The 24,982-nt window shown below is 27.7% G+C and overlaps 1 protein-coding gene across 4 annotated transcripts in view; it reads right to left on the bottom strand.

Annotated features, from left to right (window-relative positions):
• Positions 1 to 10,329: 10,329 nt before the first annotated feature.
• Ace (Acetylcholine esterase) overlaps positions 10,330 to 24,982 on the bottom strand; it is a 42,033-nt gene continuing 27,380 nt past the window's right edge. For 3 of the 4 annotated variants that reach the window (XM_070647233.1, XM_070647231.1, XM_070647232.1), the window contains 4 exons: positions 15,272 to 15,435; positions 15,134 to 15,150; positions 14,908 to 15,063; positions 10,330 to 14,395 (listed from right to left, as the gene is read on the bottom strand). In XM_070647233.1, the coding sequence (XP_070503334.1) occupies positions 14,256 to 14,395; positions 14,908 to 15,063; positions 15,134 to 15,150; positions 15,272 to 15,435 (477 nt within the window). In that variant the 3' untranslated portion in view covers positions 10,330 to 14,255. The remainder of the gene's footprint in view (positions 14,396 to 14,907; positions 15,064 to 15,133; positions 15,151 to 15,271; positions 15,436 to 24,982) is intronic. The other variant, XM_070647234.1, reaches the window with a different exon arrangement.

The following is a 24,982-nucleotide window of genomic DNA, read 5'->3' as shown; positions in this document are numbered from 1 at the left end:
AAGTTAAATTTTTACAAACAAAAAAAAATTAAAATTTGAAATTTTTAAAAAATTAAAATTTGAAATTTTCAAAAATTTAAATTTTTAAGAATTTAAAAATATAAAAATTTAAAGATTTAAAAATTTAAAAATTTAAAAATTTAAAAGTTTAAAAATTTAAAAAGTAGAAAATTTTTATTCAACATTTCAAAATTCCATCCACCTTAATAAATTCATTATTACTCTTTAATGCCTTTTCAGTAATATACAAAATTCACATTCATCAAATACCTACATTAAATTTTCTTATATATTCATTAAAATATATAATTTTCTCATTCTCATATAACAAGAAATATTGACATAAAATTCTTTAGAAAAACATGATGATAATAATTTTTAACTTCTTTTCCTCATTTCCAATGCCAACACTTTTGTTCTGTTAAGTTTTATATTAATTTTTTTTTTTTCTCTAAAATCTCATTAAACTCGATGAAATCCTCCAAAAAACATTTGCAGCATAAGCTTTTTTCGTGTATTCTTTAAAACCATTTCCATTTTCTTTTATGAAAATTGCTCGTTTTTACGTGAAAAGTGCTGCAATTTGAATTTTTCTTTTCTTGCGTCTTTTATGCTTGCTTCCGTCTTTCTATTTGTACAAGAGAATGCTATGATGAAAAAAATTATTTTCAAGATGAAAATTGAAGTACAAGCCCGGAAAATATAAGAACTATGTTAATAGTCATCAAAATGATTTTTTGAGAATGAATGAAAAATGAAAAATGAAAGTTTTTAAAAATAAAAAATTTAAGTTTTTCACAATTTTTTGAAATTTACAATTTAATTCAAGTTCTCTTGAATTCATGTTTAGTCGGGGAAAATTCCTTCACATCATCAATGGATATTACCTCCTTCATGAGATGAGAAAAACAGGAAGAAAATCATTTCCATTTAATTAAAATCTCGTTAGGAATTGAATTTTTTTGCCACATTTTGAATTAAAATTCCTTGAAAGTCAAAGAAAATTATTTGGGAGTAAAATTCTTTTGAAATAAAAGGAAGCTTTTGTTCTAGTTTTTCTATTTAATAGAAATATTTTAACAGTTGAATTTCTTTACGTAATGAATTCTTGTATAAATTGGAACTAAATTTGTGTAAATTGAAAGAATTGAACATAGTAAATTGAACTAAATTCCAAAATTACATTAAAATATCGTGAATTTATACTTTTGATTTCATTTTATAAATTCAAAGCGTGATATTTATTCACACACTAATTAAATTCTTAAAGTTGAATGTACAAAAATTTGAATAGTTTATCTAATTTAAATGTTTTTTTAATTTTAAAGAAAGTTTCATGAGTGTGAGGCATAATAAAAACAAAATTCATAAAGCTTAAAAAATTACCAACGTTTCAACTTTCAACAAGTCAAAAACCTTAAGAAAAACTTCACAAAAGCTTTTTTTAAAAAAAAATTCTTTAAAATAGAATTTTAAATCCCAAAAAAATTTCTTACTTTTATATCAAATGTTGCATAAGAATTTTTTCATAAAGGCAAACTAAGTCAAAATGCTGAAGCTTTTTAAAGTAGAGGAAACTTTTTAGACTTTTTATATATTATACTGTAAAGAAGTCTTTGATACTTTTCATAAATGACATTATTTAATGCTTCACTAACCAGAAGCTCCTCTATTGAATTTAATATTAAGAGTTTTTTCATTTCATTCATCTTGCTCATATCAAGATAGTAAAGCAGTGGTGGACAACCTTTTTTTCACAACACATCTTGGTGGAAAGCCTTAACCGAATCTATCAAACAGCATACAGTTCATGGCACACAGGTTGCTCACCACTGTAGTAAAGCATTCTCGTTAATGCATTTTGCTTACCAGTGGAACCAATATAGGTAAACAAAGTGCATTATGATTTTAACGACAAGCATCAGCTAATCTTTTACTGTAAAAAGGAGCAATAATTTGGCGTCAACGTCAACAATCCCAAAAGAAAATTCATATTTATATTATTATTTATATGTTTTTAAGTATGTATACATATTATATCTATAGATATCAATAAACTTCTCATCTCGTGCTCTCACAAAAATGAAATAAAAGGTGACTCATCGTTGTATCATTCATATGAACAGAAGAGATATTAAATAAAGCGAAAAAAATGCACATAAATATTCATTAGTACCATAATTATCATTATTAGTGTCTCATTTAATAAATGTGGGAATTTGTATTTGTATAAAAAATATATATTTATATATACTTTTTAAATCGCTTGATTTAATCTAATATATCATGAGAAAAAAAGCAAACAGAATCTTTCTACATTAAATTTTTATGTATTTATATATATGTAACTTCTATGATACACATCAAAATAATTTCATCATGCTTTATTCATTGATAATTGAAATTGACATCGGTTTATTCATTCTTGATGCTATGAATATTTTCATTTCACTACGATATATAAATATGTAAATAATAATAATAATGTTTTGTATATTATGAATGAATTTGACTTCAAGTGGGATTATGGAAAATTTTTTTTTTTTATTTTATATCCATCGAAATGTTTATTGACCGTCGTATGAGTCACAGTGCGGTTTTTATCGTATATAACCTTTTTTCTAAAATACTTTTTTTTGTTTTTTTTATGCTTTTTTGCTACAAAAATCAAATTAAAAATTAATGTTCAACATAAAATTCTAACATCAATACAGTTATATGAATATTGAGCAATATTTAATGATCTTTTTTTTTTTGCAACAAAATAGGGAAATCTATGATGAAACAATGGTGAAAGTATAGTATGCAGCAACTTTAATTTCCGATAAATTGATTAAATCAAAAAAAATTTGAATAATTTTTAAAATCTGATAAAGATTGAATTCTGCGCATTTTTGTGAGGAAATTAGGAAGTGAGGAAAAATAAAGAAATTTCCAATTTAGCAACAAAAAAGAATTTACTCTTAAAAGACTAGGAACTAAAAATCAACAACACAAATTTCCCTACAACTCTCTTCATTTTAATTGATTATTTTTCATCAATTAAATTATTTAATATTTATTCTCCCATCAAATTCATCATCGAGAAGCATGTAAGCGTAGAAATAATTCATTTTCTATTTTATTATATTTTCATATTAGCACTAAATTTAATTGATTAGTACTTTAATATTTTCTTTTTTTGGTTTTTGTTTCATCTTAATCTTTTTTGCAAATTGTCAAAACAGCTATTTGTCTTTATTTTTTCATGCTTATAACAATAGATTATTACTCACTTAAATTATGTCATCAATTTACTATTTTTTTGCTGTTATTCAGTAATGATAATAATAATAAATATTTTGCAGCAAGCTGATTTTAATAAAAAATAATATTAACTTGATTTTAACCATCAAAATTCGTACCGAAAAATTATATGATTGTTTTTTCACAGAGTGCAATCGTCCCAAAATCAACCGTTGATGTTCACATTTTTTAACCGTTATTTATAACGTAAATTTTAATAATAAGTCAGAATTCGAACTCTAAAATGTCCGAATTTTTCGAAAATCTAATGTTCGAATTTTGAGTGTTAAGTTTTGTGAATGTTCAAAAATCCAGTGTTTAAATTTTTTGAATATTCAAATTTTTCGAAAATCGAATATCGAAAAATTCGAACTCGAGACGACCACACTCTGGTTAATTATAATTAAACTACGATCATAATCTCTAGCCTTTTCAATTATTATCCTATATCCTCTCATTTTGTTGCAATTGCTGTGTCATTTATTCTAGCATATTTTTGCATTAAAAAAATTAACAATATGCGACTAATTTTATATCAAACAACGCACAAATAAATTTTGCGAGTATCTTGTTGATTTACAATCTTGACCTACATGACATTAAACTTTAGCGTATCGTTCATAATTAATAATTTCCTATATAATTTGCATTTTTTCATATCATCTTATCGACTTTTTCACTTTTTTTTATCAAAATGCACGCTCAAATAGAAATAAGATATATCTATCGAAATTTTTCATCATTTTATAAATTATTTTTAAGACATTTTCACCTCTTTTTATGTAAAAAAATTTCTTCAATTTACCTCAGTACTAATGTATATAATGGTAATAATGTATATAAGTGTATTATTGTGATTTATCTAAATAGTTTCATCTAAAAAATCATCAACTATAGTTAGTAAAGCTCATGGTAGGGTAAATTTTTTATAATTTTTTTTTATTCATTTTCTACTTAGATAAGAGTATAGATTAGACATTTTTGTATTGTATTTTGCAGTTTTTTTGATAATTGTATATAATTATTCTTTCCTCGAGCAAATCCTTTAGGACTTTTTATTTTTCAATTTTCTCTTTTTTAGACGAACAAAATCTAATGAAGATCCAAAAACAGTTGTGATTGTTACTTTAAAAATTGTTAAAAATGTAAGCAGAAAGCATCGCGGAAGTTGAGAGAAGATTGATTTGAATCATCAAATCGTAAACCGTCGTTTGGTTCTGATATTAGGAACCCGAACAACACAGCGTGTTCTTAATTAATCGCTATATCACCGTATCAACGGGAAGATGCGAAGTTGCTCTTATGATACTTTGCCGATTTATTTCGACCAATTTTAAGTTGTAAAATGTATTGCCATATTATAGCCAGAGGGTAGCCGAAAGAAATCTTGGCAGAAATCTGTTAAAAAAGATAGTGTTACACTTAACATTGGCAATTGGCAAGAGGAAGCTAGCTTCAGGTGGCATCTATTGGAGGTCATGGATCACATTTGATCTGCCAACCAGCATAGTAAGTAAGTATCTCACTTCTTGTTCAGCCAAAATGAATACATCGCAATTCAAAACTGTTCCTACTTTTTATAAAGGCAAAAAAATAAAGTAATGTGTCTATTTGGGCATGTGACTGAAAGGGAAAACAAGATGACAATAGAAATATGCTTCAAATGGCAAAAACAAAGACTTATTAAATTAATTTCTGATAGAGAATATATGCTATTTTATCTTACTAAACAAATATTGACATAAATAAATATATTTTTAGACTCTTAGCATTGGATGTCTATGTCATCATCTTACGTTATTCACTCGACAGCACCTTTCGCTAAAAGCAAACGAAACTAAAGAAAAAATGCGAGAAGAGATACATAATACACGAAAATTGACTTTCTCTTCTTCTGTACTGCCATTGTATTTGCTTAATACTCTTCAATCATAATGCTCTGTCAGATGTATTTTTTTTTTTTGGCAAGTCGAAAAATAGAAGATGAGAGAGAAAATTCCATAACTCATTCCATTATCTTATTGTGGATAAGCATACAAATAATAAAACATGTTAGGATATATATGCTACTTGCTTTCATGCTTTGTTTACTTCATTCAATAATAATAATTTTCATGTTTACATTTCCTTTCTTATTTTATCCTGTAGTGTGTCTTAGCTTTGCCAATGTCCAAATTCTTTATTTCTTTGCGTTCAGTCACGAAAGGTTTGTGTTTTTCCGTAACTTCTATTTACTTTCCATCAAAAAGTCTCTTTAGCTCTGTTTGTTATGCTTTCTACTTTGTTTTTAATTTTCTTTTGATTCTGAGAAAGTATTAGAAACTTGTGGTTTAGCCAGAATTTGAAGCCGATTTCTCCGGTGATACGGTACGATACAGTGTAGGCACATCACTGGTACACCTGGAATGCAAAAGTAATATACTTTTCCCGTGTTTAGTGTTTCCATATTAATTCAACAATGATACGGTACAGGTGTTTCAAACCCCTACCTCCGATACATTTGTCTGTGATCGAACCAGTGGTGTTCTGTATCGTTCTACCATCAGAAAGTCAACATTAACAAGTAATTGAAAGAAATCACATATCACAATTCATTTACATAACCAACATAGGCATAGAATAAGAAAGTGAAATTATAAAATTTACTCATAAAATAAAATATTTCAATTAAATCTCGATAACTCTTCTTGTTATGAACATTTGACATCAATTTTATTTAAATTGACATCACTTAATAATGTGAACATAATTGATTTTGCTATCAATTTTCATTATCTTTTGACACAACTTTCAGTGTTTTTCAGAAACAAAAAATATAGAATTAAATTTTATTCAGAAATTTTCATTAGCTATTCCATCCTTTTCATTCTCAACATTTTCTATCTCATCTTCAATGAATGTATATCCTCTTCAATTACTGATGATAGCATGTCATTTTGACAAAAACAATCATCTTCATACACAACAATATTTGATAGGTTTAGTAGGCGGTTTAATTTCATTCTCATAGCTAAATGATATAGAGATTATCATTCTTTTGTTTTACGCAATAATTGGATATGCTCACATTTCTATTGAAAAAAAAAAAATGTGAATTCGTATTGAACATCTCTTGTAATTTATTTATATCTTTCTAAGTAGATAATGCAGTATATATGATAGAAATTCTCGTTATTTTATTATTATTCCTTAGTATGTTGTGTATAAATTGCTATGTCCTAGATAATCCTCAATTTCTTCTTCATAGTATAGACTTGTTTTAAAAAATTATCATCATATAATAGTGATATGTATACGATATTAGTGTGTATTGTTTTTGGCCCGAGGTTTTTTAGAAGCTGATTACTACTCTGTGGTGTCATGCTGTCACACGATATTTTAGTTAAGAGATGTAGATCGTAATTTGTGGTTATAATTGTTCAGCTATTGAGATTGTTTTGGCAGATTTGATGGCTGCTTGTTAGTTTAATTAAATTGGTGACATTGAGGTCAAAAGTTTATGGCTAGGACCGAGATATCCTTCTTTAAGTAGTTAAGATTTATAGAATGGGATGAACTATATCCCATCATTCCAATTTTAATAGATTACAAGTCTAATAAATATTAAAATGAGAACTTTCAAATAATGTAACATTAAATTATCTACGTAGTGTAAAACTACACTCAAGGAAAATTTTTAAAAAAAACTTTTGCACTTAGTGCAAACTTTTCAGAATTTTAAATTTTTTTAACGGTCTAAAATTTCAAAAATTTAAAAATATTTTTCGAAAATTTTAACATTTTTAAATTTTTTTATGAGTGTAAAAATTGTTTAAATTTAACAGGATCACATTCAATCTCTCCATAAATCTGACAAAATAGCCCCAACAATATCATAGCTTGTTGTGGTCATGAACACCAAAAAGCATACAGCACACCGCATTTTTCAAAAATTAAATTGAACAAGTATAGGCTTTGGACAGATGCCAAACAAGCGTTTTATTTTTTTTATCCATATTTCTTCCAATTTTTATTCTACTTTATCCTTAACACTTTTTTTTTTGTTATTTTTATTTTTTTGAATTTTTATTTTTAATTTTGATATAAAAAACACTCAACTTTTACTAGTCACGATAGTAATAATAATAGTTATACGAATATATTTTGTGTGATTTTCTTCTTATATTCATACAGATACAGGCACTAATCTAATATATAATTTCTATCTCATTGTTATGCATTACAATAATATGATGATTATTAGGTCATTAAAAAAAATTCATTCAATTTTCTATCAATAAATACGTGGCAGAAATCTCACAATATTAATTTTTTGGAAGAACTTAAAAAGGATCAAAAAATAATTTTTATATGATTTTTTTTTTCCTTTTTTCATATCAATTAAAAAATTAATGAACATTAATAGCATTCAAGAGCGCCAGGCTCGTGCATTATCATCAATAATGATTATTTCATTGCTTCATTTCACTTATTTTAAAATCTACGATAAACACATCAAAATAGCGATAAATAATAGGACAGAAGAGGTATTTTACAGGATAAGAGAAAGCATAATGGAGTTAATGGAGATTATGGATGTATACCGATGTTTTATTGGATAGTATATTTTGTTGAACAACATCATATACTGAAAGGATACTGAAAATTCTACCTATAGGCTTATTAAATACAGCCCGAATAGCACAAATATGTCAATTGATTGAAAATCTGACCCCAGACTGGAGGAACTCTGATTTGGTGACGAATACAATTTGAATCCGGCCAAACCAGAGTCACGCCGGTCTGATGTTGGATTTTAAATCGAGCTTGTAAATATAACAAGCTCTTCATGAGTCACGTTTCTATTACATATGATTCGAAAAGGGACAAATGAAATTTTCTTGTGCCGAGTCTCGAACTCATGATCGCAGGGTCGATATTACAATAATTAGATATCGAAATACCAAACCATTCCACCACCGAGCCACTTTGATTCACTATGTCGAGCTTAGCAAAAATTGTAAATAAATCAGCTTCGTTCTCTGTTTTAAAATTATTTTAATTTTGAAAAATGATTATGCAACGGCTAAAAATCAAAAATTGTTCCTCTCGTTAAAGCATCGATAAACAACCATGAATGTCTGTAACACCAGATAGAAAAGAATATGTTCATAAAATTTTTCCTTTATTATTTCTTAATAAATCGCTATTATATTTAATATATTTGCGTCTTTAAAATTCCTATAAAAAGGGATTTTTTTATATAAATAATTAACATCAACATTGAATTTTTTCCATCATATACATACTTATTTTTTATATTTTTAGGGATGCATCCAATTTCTTTTCATTTATTTTCATAGAAAAATATCAATTTTTAATTTAATTTAATTTTCTTTTTTCATCTTCTTAAATTCTTTATTAAGCGTGCATTTTTGTAATATTTTCATTCAATTTTTTATATATATATTTTAGTATATAAATGCCTAAGGATAATTTTTTTCTCATTTAATATGATATGTATTTTTTAGAGATATGTGTATGTCCATTGATCAGTAAAAAAATCAAATTTTTTATTCTTAATTGTTTTTAACTTTTTTTTTCTTTCTTTTCTCAATTCTTATTTTTTTTTTTTATTGTTTATCGCATTAAATATTTTTAATATTACCTAAAAAAGCATGTCATAAGAATTCATTAGTTTTTTTACTTGTCATCTAATACATAGAGGTATTTTTAGTTTATTTTTTATTCTTTTCTTTAATTTTTTTTGTTGCGTTAGCTTTTTCTATTCGAAAAAACATATCGTGTTTGTGTGTTTTTGTGAACTGCAGATCTACATTGTGGTATAAAATGCAAATTTAAATAATATAAAAATTTTTCATTTTATTTTTGCTGGATGTGCAATATTTTTTTCAACATATAGTTCTTTTTATTTTAGTTTTGTTTAGATCTCTAGAAAAAATTTTCATTTCATTTATTCATATACTTTTGGTATCAAAAAAGTTTCATTAAAAATTTTCTATCAGTTGCTCATTTTTATTCAGGAGAGAAATTTAGATTTGTTGAGTTATTTTTTCTTTTGTGATTTAATTGATGAAATGTGATGGTCGGTCTTAAGATAAAGAATAAGAACCTTTTTTAATCGGCAATGATTTAAGGAGTATACTAGTCTTAAGCAAGCAGAATTGATATTGGAAAATTACAAGCCATAGCCAGCTATAGGGCTGAATTCAGGCGACATCTGACAGAGGTCATAGGCCACAATTGATGTCTACGGCCAGAAAAGTAAGTAAAAAACCTTTAATTATTTAGATCATTGAGATCCAGAGCTACGCTAGGACTAATAATTGCTCAACAAGTAAAGAAGCCCGCTAGACCTCAGCACTCAGTAAACCTATAGTTAATATTATGGAGACTGTACGCAGCATCTCGAACCCATGAACGCAGGGTCGGTGTTATAGTAATTTGATATCAAAATGCTTAACCATCACACCACCGAGCTCCTTCAAACATTTATAAGTGAAACAGAATATTGCCTTTATTATCAGAAATCGACTATCACATCCTCAATTTATCCACAAACAACAAGAGAGAAATCATCAATTTCATAAGTGAATTCGATTTTTTTGTGTCAATTTTTCCATGTAAAAGAATAGTGAAAAAGGCCATTGTGTAAATTTCAAAAAGTTTCACATTTTTCTTAAAAAAATTCATTATCATTTTTGGTTTTTTTTTGTCGAATACGTTTGAAAAAAGTTTTTATCGATCAGAAAAAAATTGCAACAGGTTTAATTCCATTTAACATTAAAATTTAATTAGAAAAATTTCCAATTTTTTTTTCCACAAAAAACTCTTGTAATTTCATTGATTGTGACTTCATTATGAAATCGTTTATCGTCTGAACAAGATTCAACAAGATAAAATTTTTAAAAAGCCTTTGAATTTAGCCTAAGTAGATATAGATGTTGATGAATGTAAATTTTTGAAGGTTAAATCGATCAATAATGCAAGAAAATCATTATAATTATCCAAAAGTAGGAACTGAAGTTTGAGTTTGAGAAAAGTTTAGAGGCTCGAGGAACGCTCTATCATTTAGGCCAATGATGTCATTTCACCGACATTCTCGATTAAATAAAAAATATGCTTGTAAAATAGAGAATCATTCAACATTTTTGGCTACGTGAATTTCTTGAAAAAATCAACTAAAAATTACTCAAATCGCAAAAATATTCAGCCTAAATAGACGAAAGATTATCCACAAAAATTATTTCATTAGAAATTCAAAATTCAAAAATTATAAATTCTTGATTTTATACTGTTTATGACTGTCTATCTCATAATAAATGTGGTGTCAGATATTGTAAAAATTAAATCAATCAGCCGAAATAACCAGTAGCCAAAACGTTTTGCATATTATATTCAAATCATTAGGTTTTGAATGATAAAAAGTCTTTTTTTGGCTGCGGCACGAGAGAGCCAAACGATATCATTAAGCTCAGAATTTAAAATTTTTATTGAATTTGAACGTTTTGAAATATTTTAATGTAACCGTTTTGTGAAAGGCAGAACAAAATATTCTGCACAGTTGTATGGAATTCAAAAGTATTCCTTCACACATTAATTCGTATAGTATAATTCTATTGAATAATATAAAGTCTGTTTATCTATTATTCAACAGTAAAACTTTCGGAAATCCGTCTCGACAGCGTAATTGATTTTACTTTTCAAGTGCATTGAGCTGAATAAATTTTGTAAGTTTTCGAATCTTTAAAAGTTAAATTTGTTGCTTTCTGTCTGTAATTCTTTCAAGTTCCTCACAATATTCCATTTGATTGAATTGCAATAGAAATTCGACAGACTTGAATGAGAACCTTTGTAACGAGTCTTATCTGAAAGGGTTTTCTTTTTAATCCTTTCAGCTTGAACTGTTAAAAACCGAAGAAAGTCGTCAAGTATATCAACTTTAAGTTTTTGGTGACAAATAGAAAAGGCTTGGTTCACATATTTTTGATCGATAGGTTCAGTCACTCAATTTCTAATCTACTCAACCAATAAATCCAAAGCTTTTTGCACACAAAGATCAAAATTCAGAAACTCAGTTTCTATGAAAAATCTTTGTTCCAATTTTTTTTTTATTCAAAATTTTTTCCCATTCCAAAATTGAAATTTCACATTAAAGGATCTTTTATTGCAAATGCTTGGTTCTATTTTGTCTCAATTGAGTGCAAGGATTAAAAGAAAGAAAATAAATTTGCATCGCATTGGAAAATTTTATACTTTAATTAATTGATTTGTATTATCTAACGAATGTATAATGTGTAGCATGTGGATCAGAATCCTCTTATGTTATAAATATTGTAAGTTAAATCGTGAAAGAGGAAAATTTTGTTTCTGAATGATTTTTTTGAATAATCTACAATCAATGCGTGTATTTTTGTAACATTATTATTCCATTTCCTCAATAAATACGAATAATTAATTAAATTTAAATTGATTCACAATTCGACGTGATGAAATTATGTGCAAAATTATCGCCGAAATGGACTTTTTTTTTTTTTTAAATTCTCCGCTATTTTAGGTCTTTATGGAAATACTTGTCAAATTAATGAATTTATTTGTTCACAAATTTTCATATTCTTTTGGATTTTGAAGCAATTTTTTATACAATGATGTCAAAAAAAGTAAAAGATTTTATCAAGCAACATAAAAATTTGTGAACCAAAAGAGTTGAAATAAAAGTGAAGTGCTTTTTTGTGTATCCACAACAATATGCATCTCTAAATACTTTTTAATGCTCTTTGAATTTTTTCTATTCATCAACAAGTGTTCACTTAACATTTTTTTTATATATTCTGCTACTGCTGCTTTTGCTTATACATTTTTTTTATTTTTAGTTTGTTTATTCATTTTCCACAAAATAAAGCAAACGATGTGTTTTGTTCGCCTTTCTCTCTGTCCTTCCTATTAAGTAGTAATACAAAAAAAGTATTTATTTTTTTTATTTTATTCTTTCAACTATTCTCGTTCTCTCAATTTCATTATGGTTAGGTCAAGAGTTTTCCTTTATCATGTTGACATAAAGCTTCTCTTGAGCTCAGAGTTGTTAATAGTTTTAAATATTGGATACAAATCTATATTATTAAACTGTATTATCTATGTTTGTGAAATTTCAATGCATTTCAAAGGACTAGACTTCTCAACCCTAACAGACAATGAGTGTACCCGAAACGCACACGGAGTAGAAATGGCTGAAAGTCCGACCATAGACTGACTTGACTCTGGTCTGAGGCTGAATTTCATAGAATCATTTAAATGAACGTGTTTATGAGTATATTCAAATAATACAATTGAGCATGCATTTTGTAAGTATACTCATGACTAAATTTAATATAAAGTCGGACTAGACTCCATGTAAAATCTGACTCGACTTTGTAGCTCTGGTTGAAATATTTGATGATTTAATAGAAAATACATGATTCCGAATAACGGATCACGAGTGAGTCTCGAACCTACAACCTACAGTTTCCGATCTCAAGCTCTTCTCACTGAGCTATTCGATATGGAAAAGTGTCATATATAAAATTTACATCATACATATTTGCTGTATCCCCACTCCCAATGATAGGCAACTACAGGAATCCCATTCCAAAAAAACGATGGAATTGTTTCAACCCAACCGTAACAACTCTGAATCCTATCATAAAAATTAAACTGAATGATTTTTGTTTTTATATTCAGCGAATGTACCAAGAACGATTCATAAAAGAGAGTATAAAAGAACTTATACTCTTTTGAAACGGCATAATGGACGGACAGAGATGATGACCCTCATTCACTCTACATTAATTTTTATTATTTTTGTGTTAATTCACTAAAAATCTACAATGTTCTATAGTGCCTGCAATTTGTTTCCGCTAATTTTTTTTTTAAATATTTCTGTTGATGCATAAATTCTTTCATTCATTCATTTCACTTATTTTCAACTATTTGATATGTTTTCTGTACTTTTTTTTATTCATTCTTTCAAATTTCCTTCTCTACAATCTCCTATCTCATCGTAATTCATTGTGTGTGTTTTATTTAAAGCTTCACCGATATGTCTTCATTTTTATTTTTCACATGGGTTTTTTTTTGATTAATAACTTTCCTATATTTTTTTCTGCCTAAATAATAAATTTTAAATTATCTATCAATAGTTGTGGTTATGAGAGAATTTTATTATGATTTTTGATGAGAGTTTAATAGCTTTAATTTAAATGCTTTTTACTATGGTGGTCCATGGGATATTATTTTATTGATCAAAAATGTTGGAACTGGATTAAAACTGTTTTAAAAGAAATTGTTATGATGTTCATTTTTTTCGTTATTTTTACTTTTTTTTGTAACGTAAAATTATATTTTGAATGAAGGCAAGGTTCAAAATCTTTAAATAATTTGAACTTTTTAACATTAGATTGTCGTAATTGAGACCGCCACACTCTGATTTCCTGATAAACTTAATATAACCAAAATGAAAATTCATTATATTTTTGGGGTTAGAACATAAAATGTTTTGTAATATTCCAAAAATAAATCTTCAAATATATTTATGAACCACCAATATCTCAGTCAAATCCTATCCAAAACTCATATCGTCATGACAAAGTTCTCCCACAACCACACATTACCACACAATCTTTAATTTTGTTTAGTTTATTTAATTACTTATGAAAACTGTATATTTTTCCCTTAAATGAGTATTTATTCATCCTTAACTGTGTGGGTATGTGCCAAAAACATTGTTTTCTTCACACTTTAATTTATTATATTTAATAATAATAATTTATTATTTATTATTTTTTTCATTATTTTGTTTTTTTTTTAGCTTTCAATGTTATAATATCTATAGATCCAGTCTAAAATGCAATATTATAAGCGTTGTTTATTTTGTTTTTTTCCTATTCGAGATAAACATTGTCATCATCATCATCATCAGCACTCATTCATTCGACTTATAAAACTCGATTCAGTGATATCAGTAGAAATGCTGTTATCATTAAAAGTACTCGACTACCATCAAGTATGAGACCACTTGATGCACGACCCTCGGAACGTCCACCATCTCGATCACACGGCACTGATGTCGGCACTACTTTGAATTATAAGTGAGAGGAAAAACAAATATTTTATTTATTTAAAATTTGTTAATTTTTAATTATTTTGTACATAAAAATTGAAAGAGATTCACATCTGCGCTTAGTTTTGATGGTGACGCAGAGTTGGTACTTAATGGTTTAATTTTGACTTTCGAAATAAAGCTTGTCAAATAGAAAAATATCGATTTCCGAATAAGAAGGATTTTTAATTAATTTACAACTGAATTGTTGTTACTGTCAGCTTCACTCTTATCATAGCACGCCTATATAAGGACCAACTCTGATCTTGATCAAAATCTTATTAACATAAAATCGTTAAACAAAAAGTTTTATTAATTCTATTTAATATTAATGATCAGCACTAATAAATTGTCTCCAAAAGAAATATTTATTGCTTAATTCTTTTAATAGCCTTTAGATATCAATTTATGGTGTGAATAAAATTAATTCAAATTTGACACAAGACAACAAGATGATTAAAAGTAGTAAAAAATTTATTTTGACTTACGCCAATTTCTGAGTCTAGGAAGAAAATCATTCCAAAATGCACATGATGTTGCTGCTGGTCCTCTACCATATTTATTTGCTCTCATGTCTTCTTCTCCTTCGGCGTTGAATATGAAATATATTGGATTGTCTGCTTTGTATTGTGGCCAATGAATGCCTAAAAGATAAAAATAACGAATTTTAAATTTTCAAACGAATTGAGCTTTTAGAACTAAATGAAAACTTACCGTCAAGTGAAGGATTTCTGTGAGCAAAAATGAAAAAGAGCTTTTTAGTACAAATCTCAAGACTTTTGATTTTATGCGCAATAAGAGCTTTTTTCAAAGCGTACTATCAACGTAAAAATAAAGTCAAAGTTTACTCACCCAGTTCTAGCAAATTTACTAACTGATTGTACCATCATTCGACTAAGATCACGTTCACGTTGTCGATATTGTAGCGTAGTATTCAGTGGATGACCAAAAATGTATTCAACTTCATCAGCATGCATAACACCCATCCATTCTCCCCACAGTGAAGTGCTCGTTCGCTGTTGTTTTTTTGCCACCAAATAAGTGAGATGTGGAAGAATAAAATAAAAAGTTTTTTAGCATTCATGTTCAACGAATTATAAGTCTAAAAGCGAAAAAGTTTGTTTTCTTCCTTCTTTTCATTTCTTTTCTTTTTTTGGTGAATCATGCTGCCGTAGAAAAAAAAGAATCTAATGCAAAGCATTAATGTCAATTTCAAGATCTGTAAGGAGTGAGTTAAGGCGCATTTTTGTCAGTTCCTTCAAATTTAATTTATGATTTTTAAATTTTATTTCATCGTTTAAAACGTAAATTTTCATTTTGAAATAAGTCAAAGTTCGAACTCTTTGAAAATGTTCGAATTTGTTGGCAATCTAATGTCTAAATATACATTCGAATTTGAGACGGCCACACTGAGTATAACAACTCGTAAACTAGATCAAAATACTCAAGAAAAGTAAAATTCTGATAAGCATTGAAATGAATGTAAGGAGGGGCAAGAGAAGAAAAATCATGTCACTGACTTTGTTTCCTTCAACTCATGGCTATTACAGTCGTAGTATAAACAACAAATATGAGAAACATAAGAGAAAAGAAAATTGTAATTCCTTTTGATTTTAATTTCATGATAAAAAGTAAATGAAAATGAGTTAGAAAGTTTCTTATGACATTGCTTCATAGATTGTAAGTATGGAAGTGCAATTTACTATTTATGAATGTAATTTGATGACTATATCGCGAGAAACTAATGAATGATCAATTAAATTTCATTGTCTGCATTTCTCAAAAGGCTAATTTTTGAATTTTTGCATCATTAAAAATTTCGAAAATCGATTTTGTCAGAAATTCGAAATTAAGCATTAAGTATTGATGAATTGAAAATTTAGAGAATGACAGAATGTTTAAAGACAAGGATTCTTCAAAATACAGCAATTTTCAGAAATATCCCGTCTCATGAATGCATTTATGGCAATATATTTTTATGTTAACTTTTGAGTCCTTTTTAATGCAAAAATATATTCGAGAATCGAAAGACAACAACCTTGGTTCTGCTATTTGCCGCCATTGTCTCAAAATGTACAAATACACACTTGAATATCATTATATTATTTAATAAATACTTCAGTGTTGTGAAGATTTTGAAAAACACCTGGAAGCATTCTCATCATCAACAGCCCCAGGAGCTTTAATTTCTAAGAAATAAATATCACAATGACGGCGCTACAATCCTTAATTTATACAAAAATTTGATGCAGTCAGTCCCAAAGAGCATACGAGTTTGCGAGAACGTAAATACGTTTAGAACTTTTTCTTTTTCTCCTCAAACTCGGCAACATACAAGGAATATAAAAGAAATTAGAATTGTAAATAATGTATAAACTCAGGAGAAACTTTACACTCCAATTTCAATTTTTTTTCCATTTCGTCTTCCATTGGATGTATATGAATGTGTATGTCATATTAAAGTCAATCTTTTGTTGTCTAAGTCCTTCAATATTAAAGTATGCATAAGAAATGAAAACAACAGCATATACGATAGCATTTATAATGTAATGAAGCGTCGGCGCCGTACTACTTAATTTTTCAAAACACGAAGAAATAATAAAGAACATTTCAATAATTTTTCCCATACACACACACTCACAAATGAAGAAGAAGGAAAATGAAGAAAATTAAAAGCTTCTTTTAAAACTTGTTGCTTTTGTGAGACCGGCACCGAAAATTTGCTAATCTATTCAATATTCAATTGGAATAAATTTTCTTTTTGTTCACGGAAGTTTAAAGTGTTTGGTTTATGAATGCAATTCGTGGTTGCTGTAGCATTTACCGATAATTAATGTTAAGTCAAAAACAAGGCTTGCTGGCTAGCTAGGTGAGGCGCGAGCTCGCAGTGACCAGATATCGTGGAAGTTAGCCTTCGATAAATGTTTGAATTTGTTTTGACCGTTAAAAATTAAAAAAAAATTGACCAGTAATTTTCAAAAAAATTGGATCGTTTTTTTCGTACAATTTTGGATTGATTTCCAAAAAAAAATTCAACGATAAATTTTTGAAGTTTTAAATTCGTTAGAAGTTTGAATTTCTAAAAACCGTTAGATATACTGTTCGTATGACCAAATGCACTTAAGTTCCTCGATTGCATAAGGACTTTCAACATTTTTATGTTTATAAATCAAGCCTAGGCTACATGTAGACAGTTCTTATTTAGAGTTAATAAGTACTATCATGAAACTTCCTGGTGGCCGCTCAAATTCTCAAAAATATTATTAAATATTAATACTTCTGATACAAAAAAAATTCTAAGAATTATCAATAATATATTGTCCATTAATCATTCAACAAAATAGAAATAGAAAAAAATCAATGAAAATGCGTAAAAATTTACAAGATATCATTCCCTTTAATTACATTCACAGACGAATTTCCTCGAAGACTACTTTTTCGATCGATATTAATGAAAGAAGAAAAGGAAAAAAAATTAATATCACGAGACTTAGTGAAAGGTAAAGAACTTTTAACAGCACCTCAAGAAAGGCAATTTCCTATTTTTCATTATTCTCTTTTGTTCTATTCACTCATACACACACACAAAGACAATTTACTCTCATATAAATTTCACAACGATGAAAAACTTTTTTTTTCTCTTTTACATTCTCTCTTCCATTTTGCAATACAACACCTGCAAAAAATCCCATAATTTTTAGCGAATTTTTGAAACTTGTTTCATGCTTAATAACTCATTTTGTCTTCTCGTAGAGAGATCTGGATTGTATTAATTGCTCAATTCAATCGATTTATTGGCTAGACGGGCATTTAAAAGTTTCAAATTAATTTCAAGTAAATACTGTAATTAACGGATTTTCATTTTGATAAATCAAACAACACATTTTTTCATTGTTCTTCAATGTTTTTACAATGTTTTCTAAACAAAGTTTGAATTTGTCGAAGCCATTAATGATTTGAATAATAAAAATCCGTTAAATGATTAAATTCATAAATTTGTTATATGATGACTTGAACCTTACTGGACCTTGTTTTTTAGGTCAGGGAAGGAAGTATTTTGTTTTATGGATTGAAAAATGGCTTATATCCAATCGAATGCTGATGGCTGTGACAAAAATGCGCTGAAGTCTCTCAATATGACACGAGGACTTCTGTAATTTTATTTTGAAACGCATGTATAATATAAAGAAGTTCAAAGAAGAATACTTAAAAAAATTTCCCCCCTTTTTCAAACTAAAACACTTTAAAGTTTCATTATGTTACCGTATCTAATGCTGTCACGTGCATGTATTTCATTCTCATGGACAAAAAAGCTCTTTTTTAATTGCGTGGTTCTGTCCTGAATTGATGAATTTATTACGGTGATATTGAGAAATGACATACATTAACCAAAAGTATTGCTCCTTTAAGCTGTTATTGACTTTGTCACGTGTCATTAAATATATGATGAATTGTATTCGTGATTTATGTGAATTTGACTACTATCGAAAATTACTAATAGATTGTTAATGACACTTATTCTATAGTTTAAGTTCATTGTTACAATACTGTTTTATCAACAATAACAGAAAGTTGTGCTGGAGTTTTTTGCAATTATTATAGTTTTGATTTGGTTTATTGAAAAGTTTCAGGATTTTATACAATTACTAAAAGTTTTAAGAATTCTATGAATTTTTGTATTTATTTGCTTTCGTATTGAGAACAAGATACCCTGAATTTACGTTATAAGCCACTACCCGTTACTAAGCCACTGGCTTAGTAAAGAAATTTGACTGTGGAAAAATTTTGCATCCGTTAATAAGCCACTACCAAAAAGTCATTAATTAAACTAGATAAAATAAATTTTCCGATTTTAAATGGCACATTCGGATATAAACAATCAGTAAGGACTAGAAAAAATTAATAATTTTTAAGATTTCTATGAAAATTTTCGTTTTTACTTCATTTGTTTACATTTTTTACTAAGCCATTACGCGTTATTAAGCCTTTTTTTACGATTTTGAAAACTTTTTTCTTCCGATAAGCCACTGGCTTATAACGTAAATTCAGGGTAAGCAATTGTAAGTGGAGCAAAACATTAAATTACATTGAAATATTTTAAAGTTGCTGACCCCTTCAAATGAATATTTCATTCTGTTTTCTAATTTCAAACAATAAACATCATCCTTAAATCCGTAAGGAAGTTCCTTAATTAAACTTATTTGTAAATAAGCATTCATGTTTTATCTCCTATTTAAAACTAAAGCTTCTAGCTACGTCCAAGTAAACAATAACAGAAAATTTGTAATTTTTTTTAGAAATTATGGCACGTAAATACAATAAATTACTTTATGTGTTCGAAATAAAATTGCAAAAATAAATTTTACTCCAGCACATCATAAATTAATATTAAAATGTCGTACGCCAAAGTCAAGGTCACGGACAGAACTAAATACGGCTGTAAATTTTTTGAGGAAGGAAATTTTTTTAATATTTTATCAGAATATAATCCTAAAGAAATTTAACCCTGAACTTTATTTACATTTATGTAAGTTCATATTTCAAAATGTCATACGACTGTAAACATGAAGAATCTTTTTTCGTGCCACATAATAATTCAAATATTCCAATCTTAAACAGTTCTTTTGTCACATTCTTTAATGAATAATTCAATAATTAATGATTATCATTAACATTCATTGAACTCATAATTTGATACTTAATTGACTTCTTTGTTTTTTCTATACAAAAAAGAAATTTCAAATTCTAAGAAGAAGAAAATTTAGACACGTGCTACCTTTAAGAATGATTGAACATTTAAAAATATTTATTCAATTTATTTTAAAAATAGGAAATACAACATGATAAGAAATTGATAATTTAACGGTTTTTTGCAATCCAAATTTCAAAAATGCACTTAAAAACTTTTTCTAGACAACTTAGCAAGAGGGATGAGGACTCATGTCTGAACAATGAACAATGAACAATCCCTATAAGTAAACCAAAAAATCTTGACGATAAAAGAGTTGATAGTCGAGATTGTGGAAAAATCAATGAAATCAGGGTCATTTCATTGGATTAAAATTGATGGCTTTTGTTGATCCGGGAGATTTTAATTATTTATGAAAGTCAAATAGAAGTGGTAATGCTTTTTATATTAATTATTTTCAGATAATTATAGTAGACAGTCCTATGTCATCAAGTGTCAGTAATGAAACATAGATATTGAAAATTTTACTGGCATTGAAAAGAACTTACAAACATTGCATTTCTAAGCAGAAACCTTTCATTCAGTGGTGGTCAACCATGTATTTTTTGCGGCACAACTTTGTGAAAAGCTTCGAACGATAACCGCATGACGAGTAAGGTTCACGGCATTTTGGCGACACGCTAGTGTGCACACCACTGATTTAGAGGAAAAGGTTTACACAAATTGAATTTTCAATTGTTTTTACTTTCCAAAATTTGGTGTTTCGCGATAAAGACAAAACAAAATGGTGGAAAAGTTTATTACGAGAACAATAAAATTTGGATATCATTTTATAAATAGAAGAGACTTTCGATAATTTTCTGAATAATTTTTCCATTATTTCTATATGAAATTTCATCCTCAAAACAAAGAATATTTCATTAAAATTTTGAGTTTAATATTTCTAAAAAAAAATTTACCAACAATTATGATGAAATTAGCAATTTGATTTTTTTCAGTATCAAATTACAATTTATCGTCTTTTGAAAAAATTGAAATGCTCTCATAATAAAAACAAAAATATTTTTTTAAGTATTTAAAATGAATGTATGTATGTTTCATGTAATATGAGCATTTATTATGTAAATATTCACCAGTTTTAACCCAAACATTAATTTTCATGACCACTTGTGCATTATCTAAGGCAAATTAACTTGTTTAATTGAAGGTAAATTTTATACTAAAACATTCTTATTTTTATTTTCTTTCATTGAAATTAAGAATAGAAATTTTAACCCTAAACTCGTATAAGCCATGAATTGAGACAATCTTAGCGCATTTTTGAAAAAATAACAAGACAAATTTTACAACATTTTTAAATTAGTAAACATTCAAAAACTAGCAATTAATATGAAAAGAATATAAAATAAATAAAAAATGTTTTAAATTCACTCACGATTAAAAAAATTCAAAGACAAGTCTTTTGTTGACAAAAGAAAATTATCTGCATTATAAAATTTGCATAAAATAGTTCATTTGCTGTCTTAATGCTGATCAGAGTAGAAGCATCAAAGTGAAATTAATTAATATTAATTTAAAAATTTACAATGAATTATTTTAAAGTGAAAATTTTTGCAATTCTTTTATTGGTCTTTACAATCACAAATAACGTAGATTGTGGCGTAATTGCATATGGAATTTGTGAAGCAACATGTAATAATTTGGCAACAAGCTGCTATACTGTAAGTAGTTTAGATAAAGTTGGTGTTGAAATGATGCGATTTGTTTAAGTTAAACAGTATCTGACCAAGTCAAGCAAGATATAGATGCAGACAGAAATAACCTCAATAAAACATCAATTTTCATTTCAGAACATTTATGCGGGAAAATATCTGAAAAGTCTTGTATGTTATATGATTTTTTTTTACAAATTAGCATCAATTTAGATTCGTTTAATATAATATTTTTGTTAATAAGATGTTGAGAGTCCTCGTGTTATTGACGGACTTGAGCGCATTTACGGTCAATTTTTGTTTTAAATTTACTGTCAACCGCGATACCTCGTCTCACTCAGAAATGGAAATTAAAACAAAAATTGATCGAATTTGAATTCTCATAACTTTAAATATCTTTTGGGAGTCGATCACTTATTACGTAACGAGCGGGGGTAGTTGAAATGTTGATTTATTTTCCGCGTTACTTAATAAGTAATTAACGAAAATATTATTAAATATTATTTAGGCAACAGGGTTTGCAATTACTCCAATAACTTTTGGTCTTGGAACACCAGTAGCAGTTTTAGCATGTAATGCAGCTTATGCAGATTGTATGAGTTCGTGTATGGTTGCTGGATTATCACCACTGCTGTAGAATGAGGAACTATGTTACAATTTTCAATAAAATTCAAATTACTTTTGAAGCTGAACCTGCTTATTTACAACTTAAAAATAATTAAATCTTTCTAACAACGCTCACGCATTAAACAGCATTAAAGAAACCTGAAGACTAATCAAATTTACTCTACACCTCCCACAACAAATCATGTGAAATAAAATATCTATGTTGTCTATAAATAATGTTGTTATCATTAAATCTAAAAATATATATAAAATTAATTACAAGTAATTAAAAGTGCACTTTTCTATGTCCGGGTAATAAATACTAAGAATTTTTCAGCATCTTTGGACCAATTTAAACTGAAAATCTGCTTAAAATAAGTAAACAAACAAAGAAAAATTTAAAAATATCAAATAACGCCTATACGATGAAAAATTTGTGGTCCACATTGGCTCAATTCTTTTTATAACAATGTCTATAAATAAAGTAATTTTTACAGTTCTGAAATATTGATGAATCAGAGTGTGGCCGTCTCGAATTCGAATTTTTTGAAATTAGACTGTTGAATTTTTCGAAATTTGATTATCGAATTTTTCGAAATTAGACTGTTGAAAATGTTTAAAATATTCGAACACAATTTTAAAATAAATATTTACGTTACAAAGAAAATGTCAAAAAAAAATCACCGACAAAAAATCGGTTGTTTTTGAGACGGCCACACTCTGTTATGAATTTTTCGTCGCTCTTGTGCATTGGTAATTAGAAAAATGTCGGAACGAAAAATTTTGCGAAAATTTTCTAAATATAGCTTTCGATGGAAATTTCTTGTACAGTATATTCTGTATTTTACATACAAGGTCAAAGAATATTTTTATTTATCTTTTTTTTTGTTTAGCAACATCATTTACATATAGCAGTTAGGTAAAGCATTACATTGTTATATTATGCTTGCAGGTACGTTAAGGAAATATTTTTAGACGTTCATTTCAAATTGTTTTTGATATATCAGTTACAGAGCTTTGTGTATGTGATGAGCTTAACGTTCTGATTATCTTATGCATCAGACTTCAAAAAGGTTTTTCAGAATTCATGTCAAATAGAGGGATCTGATGTTGTTCTAAGTCTTAACAGTAAAAACCCAATCTGGCTATATTCACACCGTAACATGAAAAGTCTCGCGGGGAGGCTAGCTTTGTTTGGCATATATTTGAGGGCTCAAGCTCGGCGGGTAAGGATCAAACTTAGCAAGCCTTTTTATGTCGCTTCAGTTTTCAATGATTCCTAAAGCTCATGCACATATTTTCATTTATCTTATCTTCTTGTTCCAAGAACTCTTTATAAATGCGCACAACGCAATAAAAAGCTCGAGTTAATTACCTAAAGGGGCTTTGAGGATTTTTTAATTCTCATGAGATTGGTATAGCATTTTTTTCTTCCTGATAAATCAATGTACTTATCTGTCTCTGGCATAATATATCATTTTCGTTCTCTTGCAGTGTGTGTCTCTTACACTCCTTTGTGATAAAATTTATACAATTTATATGACTTCGGCTTTCCAGTGCACAATTCAAAGAGGGACTTTTAGAAAATTTCTTATGCTGAGTCTTGAACCCTTTATACTTGGGTCATTGTGAAATGGTTAAGTTCTGAAGAACGAAACCAATATACGATAAATATAGATAAACCTCCGTAGCGGAGACATATTCACACGAAGAAAAATTCAGTTAAAAATTATCAAGTTAAAACTAAATAAGTCAGACTTATCAAGTGAAAAAATATAGAAAGTATGAAAATTTATCTCGTTGCTTAATGAAATCATCCTCATGGGTCAAACAAGCACTCTAAGCGAATAAAATGAGTTGCCTCATGTATTAAATTTGTTCACGTAATATCTTGCGCGACGATTACATATCTCCCAAATATAATTTGACAAGTAAATATGTCTTTGATGATTATTTTATTACTAAACTCAAATTAAATAGCTATAGTGGAATCTCGTGTTAATGATCGAGGGGCTTGAACGCATTTTTGCCCAGTGATCAGTATTCGGTTATAAATAAAAGTATCCAACCAGCAGAATTGGCAACAAATAAATCAGAAAAATCATTAACTAATAGTTTTAATTGTATTTAGCAATAGTTTTAAGCTAACAAACCCAAGCGATAAACTAGTAATTCGATAGTAATGAGCTAATGCTTCAAAACTGAAATGAGAAGTTTCGTAATTATAAAATTAGTGAAGTAATTTGGTAAAATAGCATTTAACCAAAATTCCATTTGTGCTTATTTGAAAAACTGAATAAATTATGCTCTTTGTTATGTGAATATCAATCACCATAAACTAATTCTCAGAAAATTGCATTTAAATTAATTAAATCTTAAAATGTCATAAATTGATATTCATTCATTTTGGCAAAACAAATAAAACTTCAGAATCGAAAAAATTTGATTGAAAAGGCTTAAACATCTCAATTTTCGAAGCAGAAATATTGAATTTAATACTCAATATATTTTATGAATACCGTAACCTTTGGCGCTACTTGTGCAATTTCCAGTCAA

The sequence above is a fragment of the Chironomus tepperi genome, unplaced genomic scaffold, assembly GCF_022539635.2.
Source record: "Chironomus tepperi strain 1889 unplaced genomic scaffold, CSIRO-AGI_Ctep_v1 contig_376, whole genome shotgun sequence".
NCBI classification, from domain to species: Eukaryota; Metazoa; Arthropoda; class Insecta; order Diptera; family Chironomidae; genus Chironomus; species Chironomus tepperi.
This window is presented reverse-complemented; position numbering and strand designations above follow the sequence as displayed.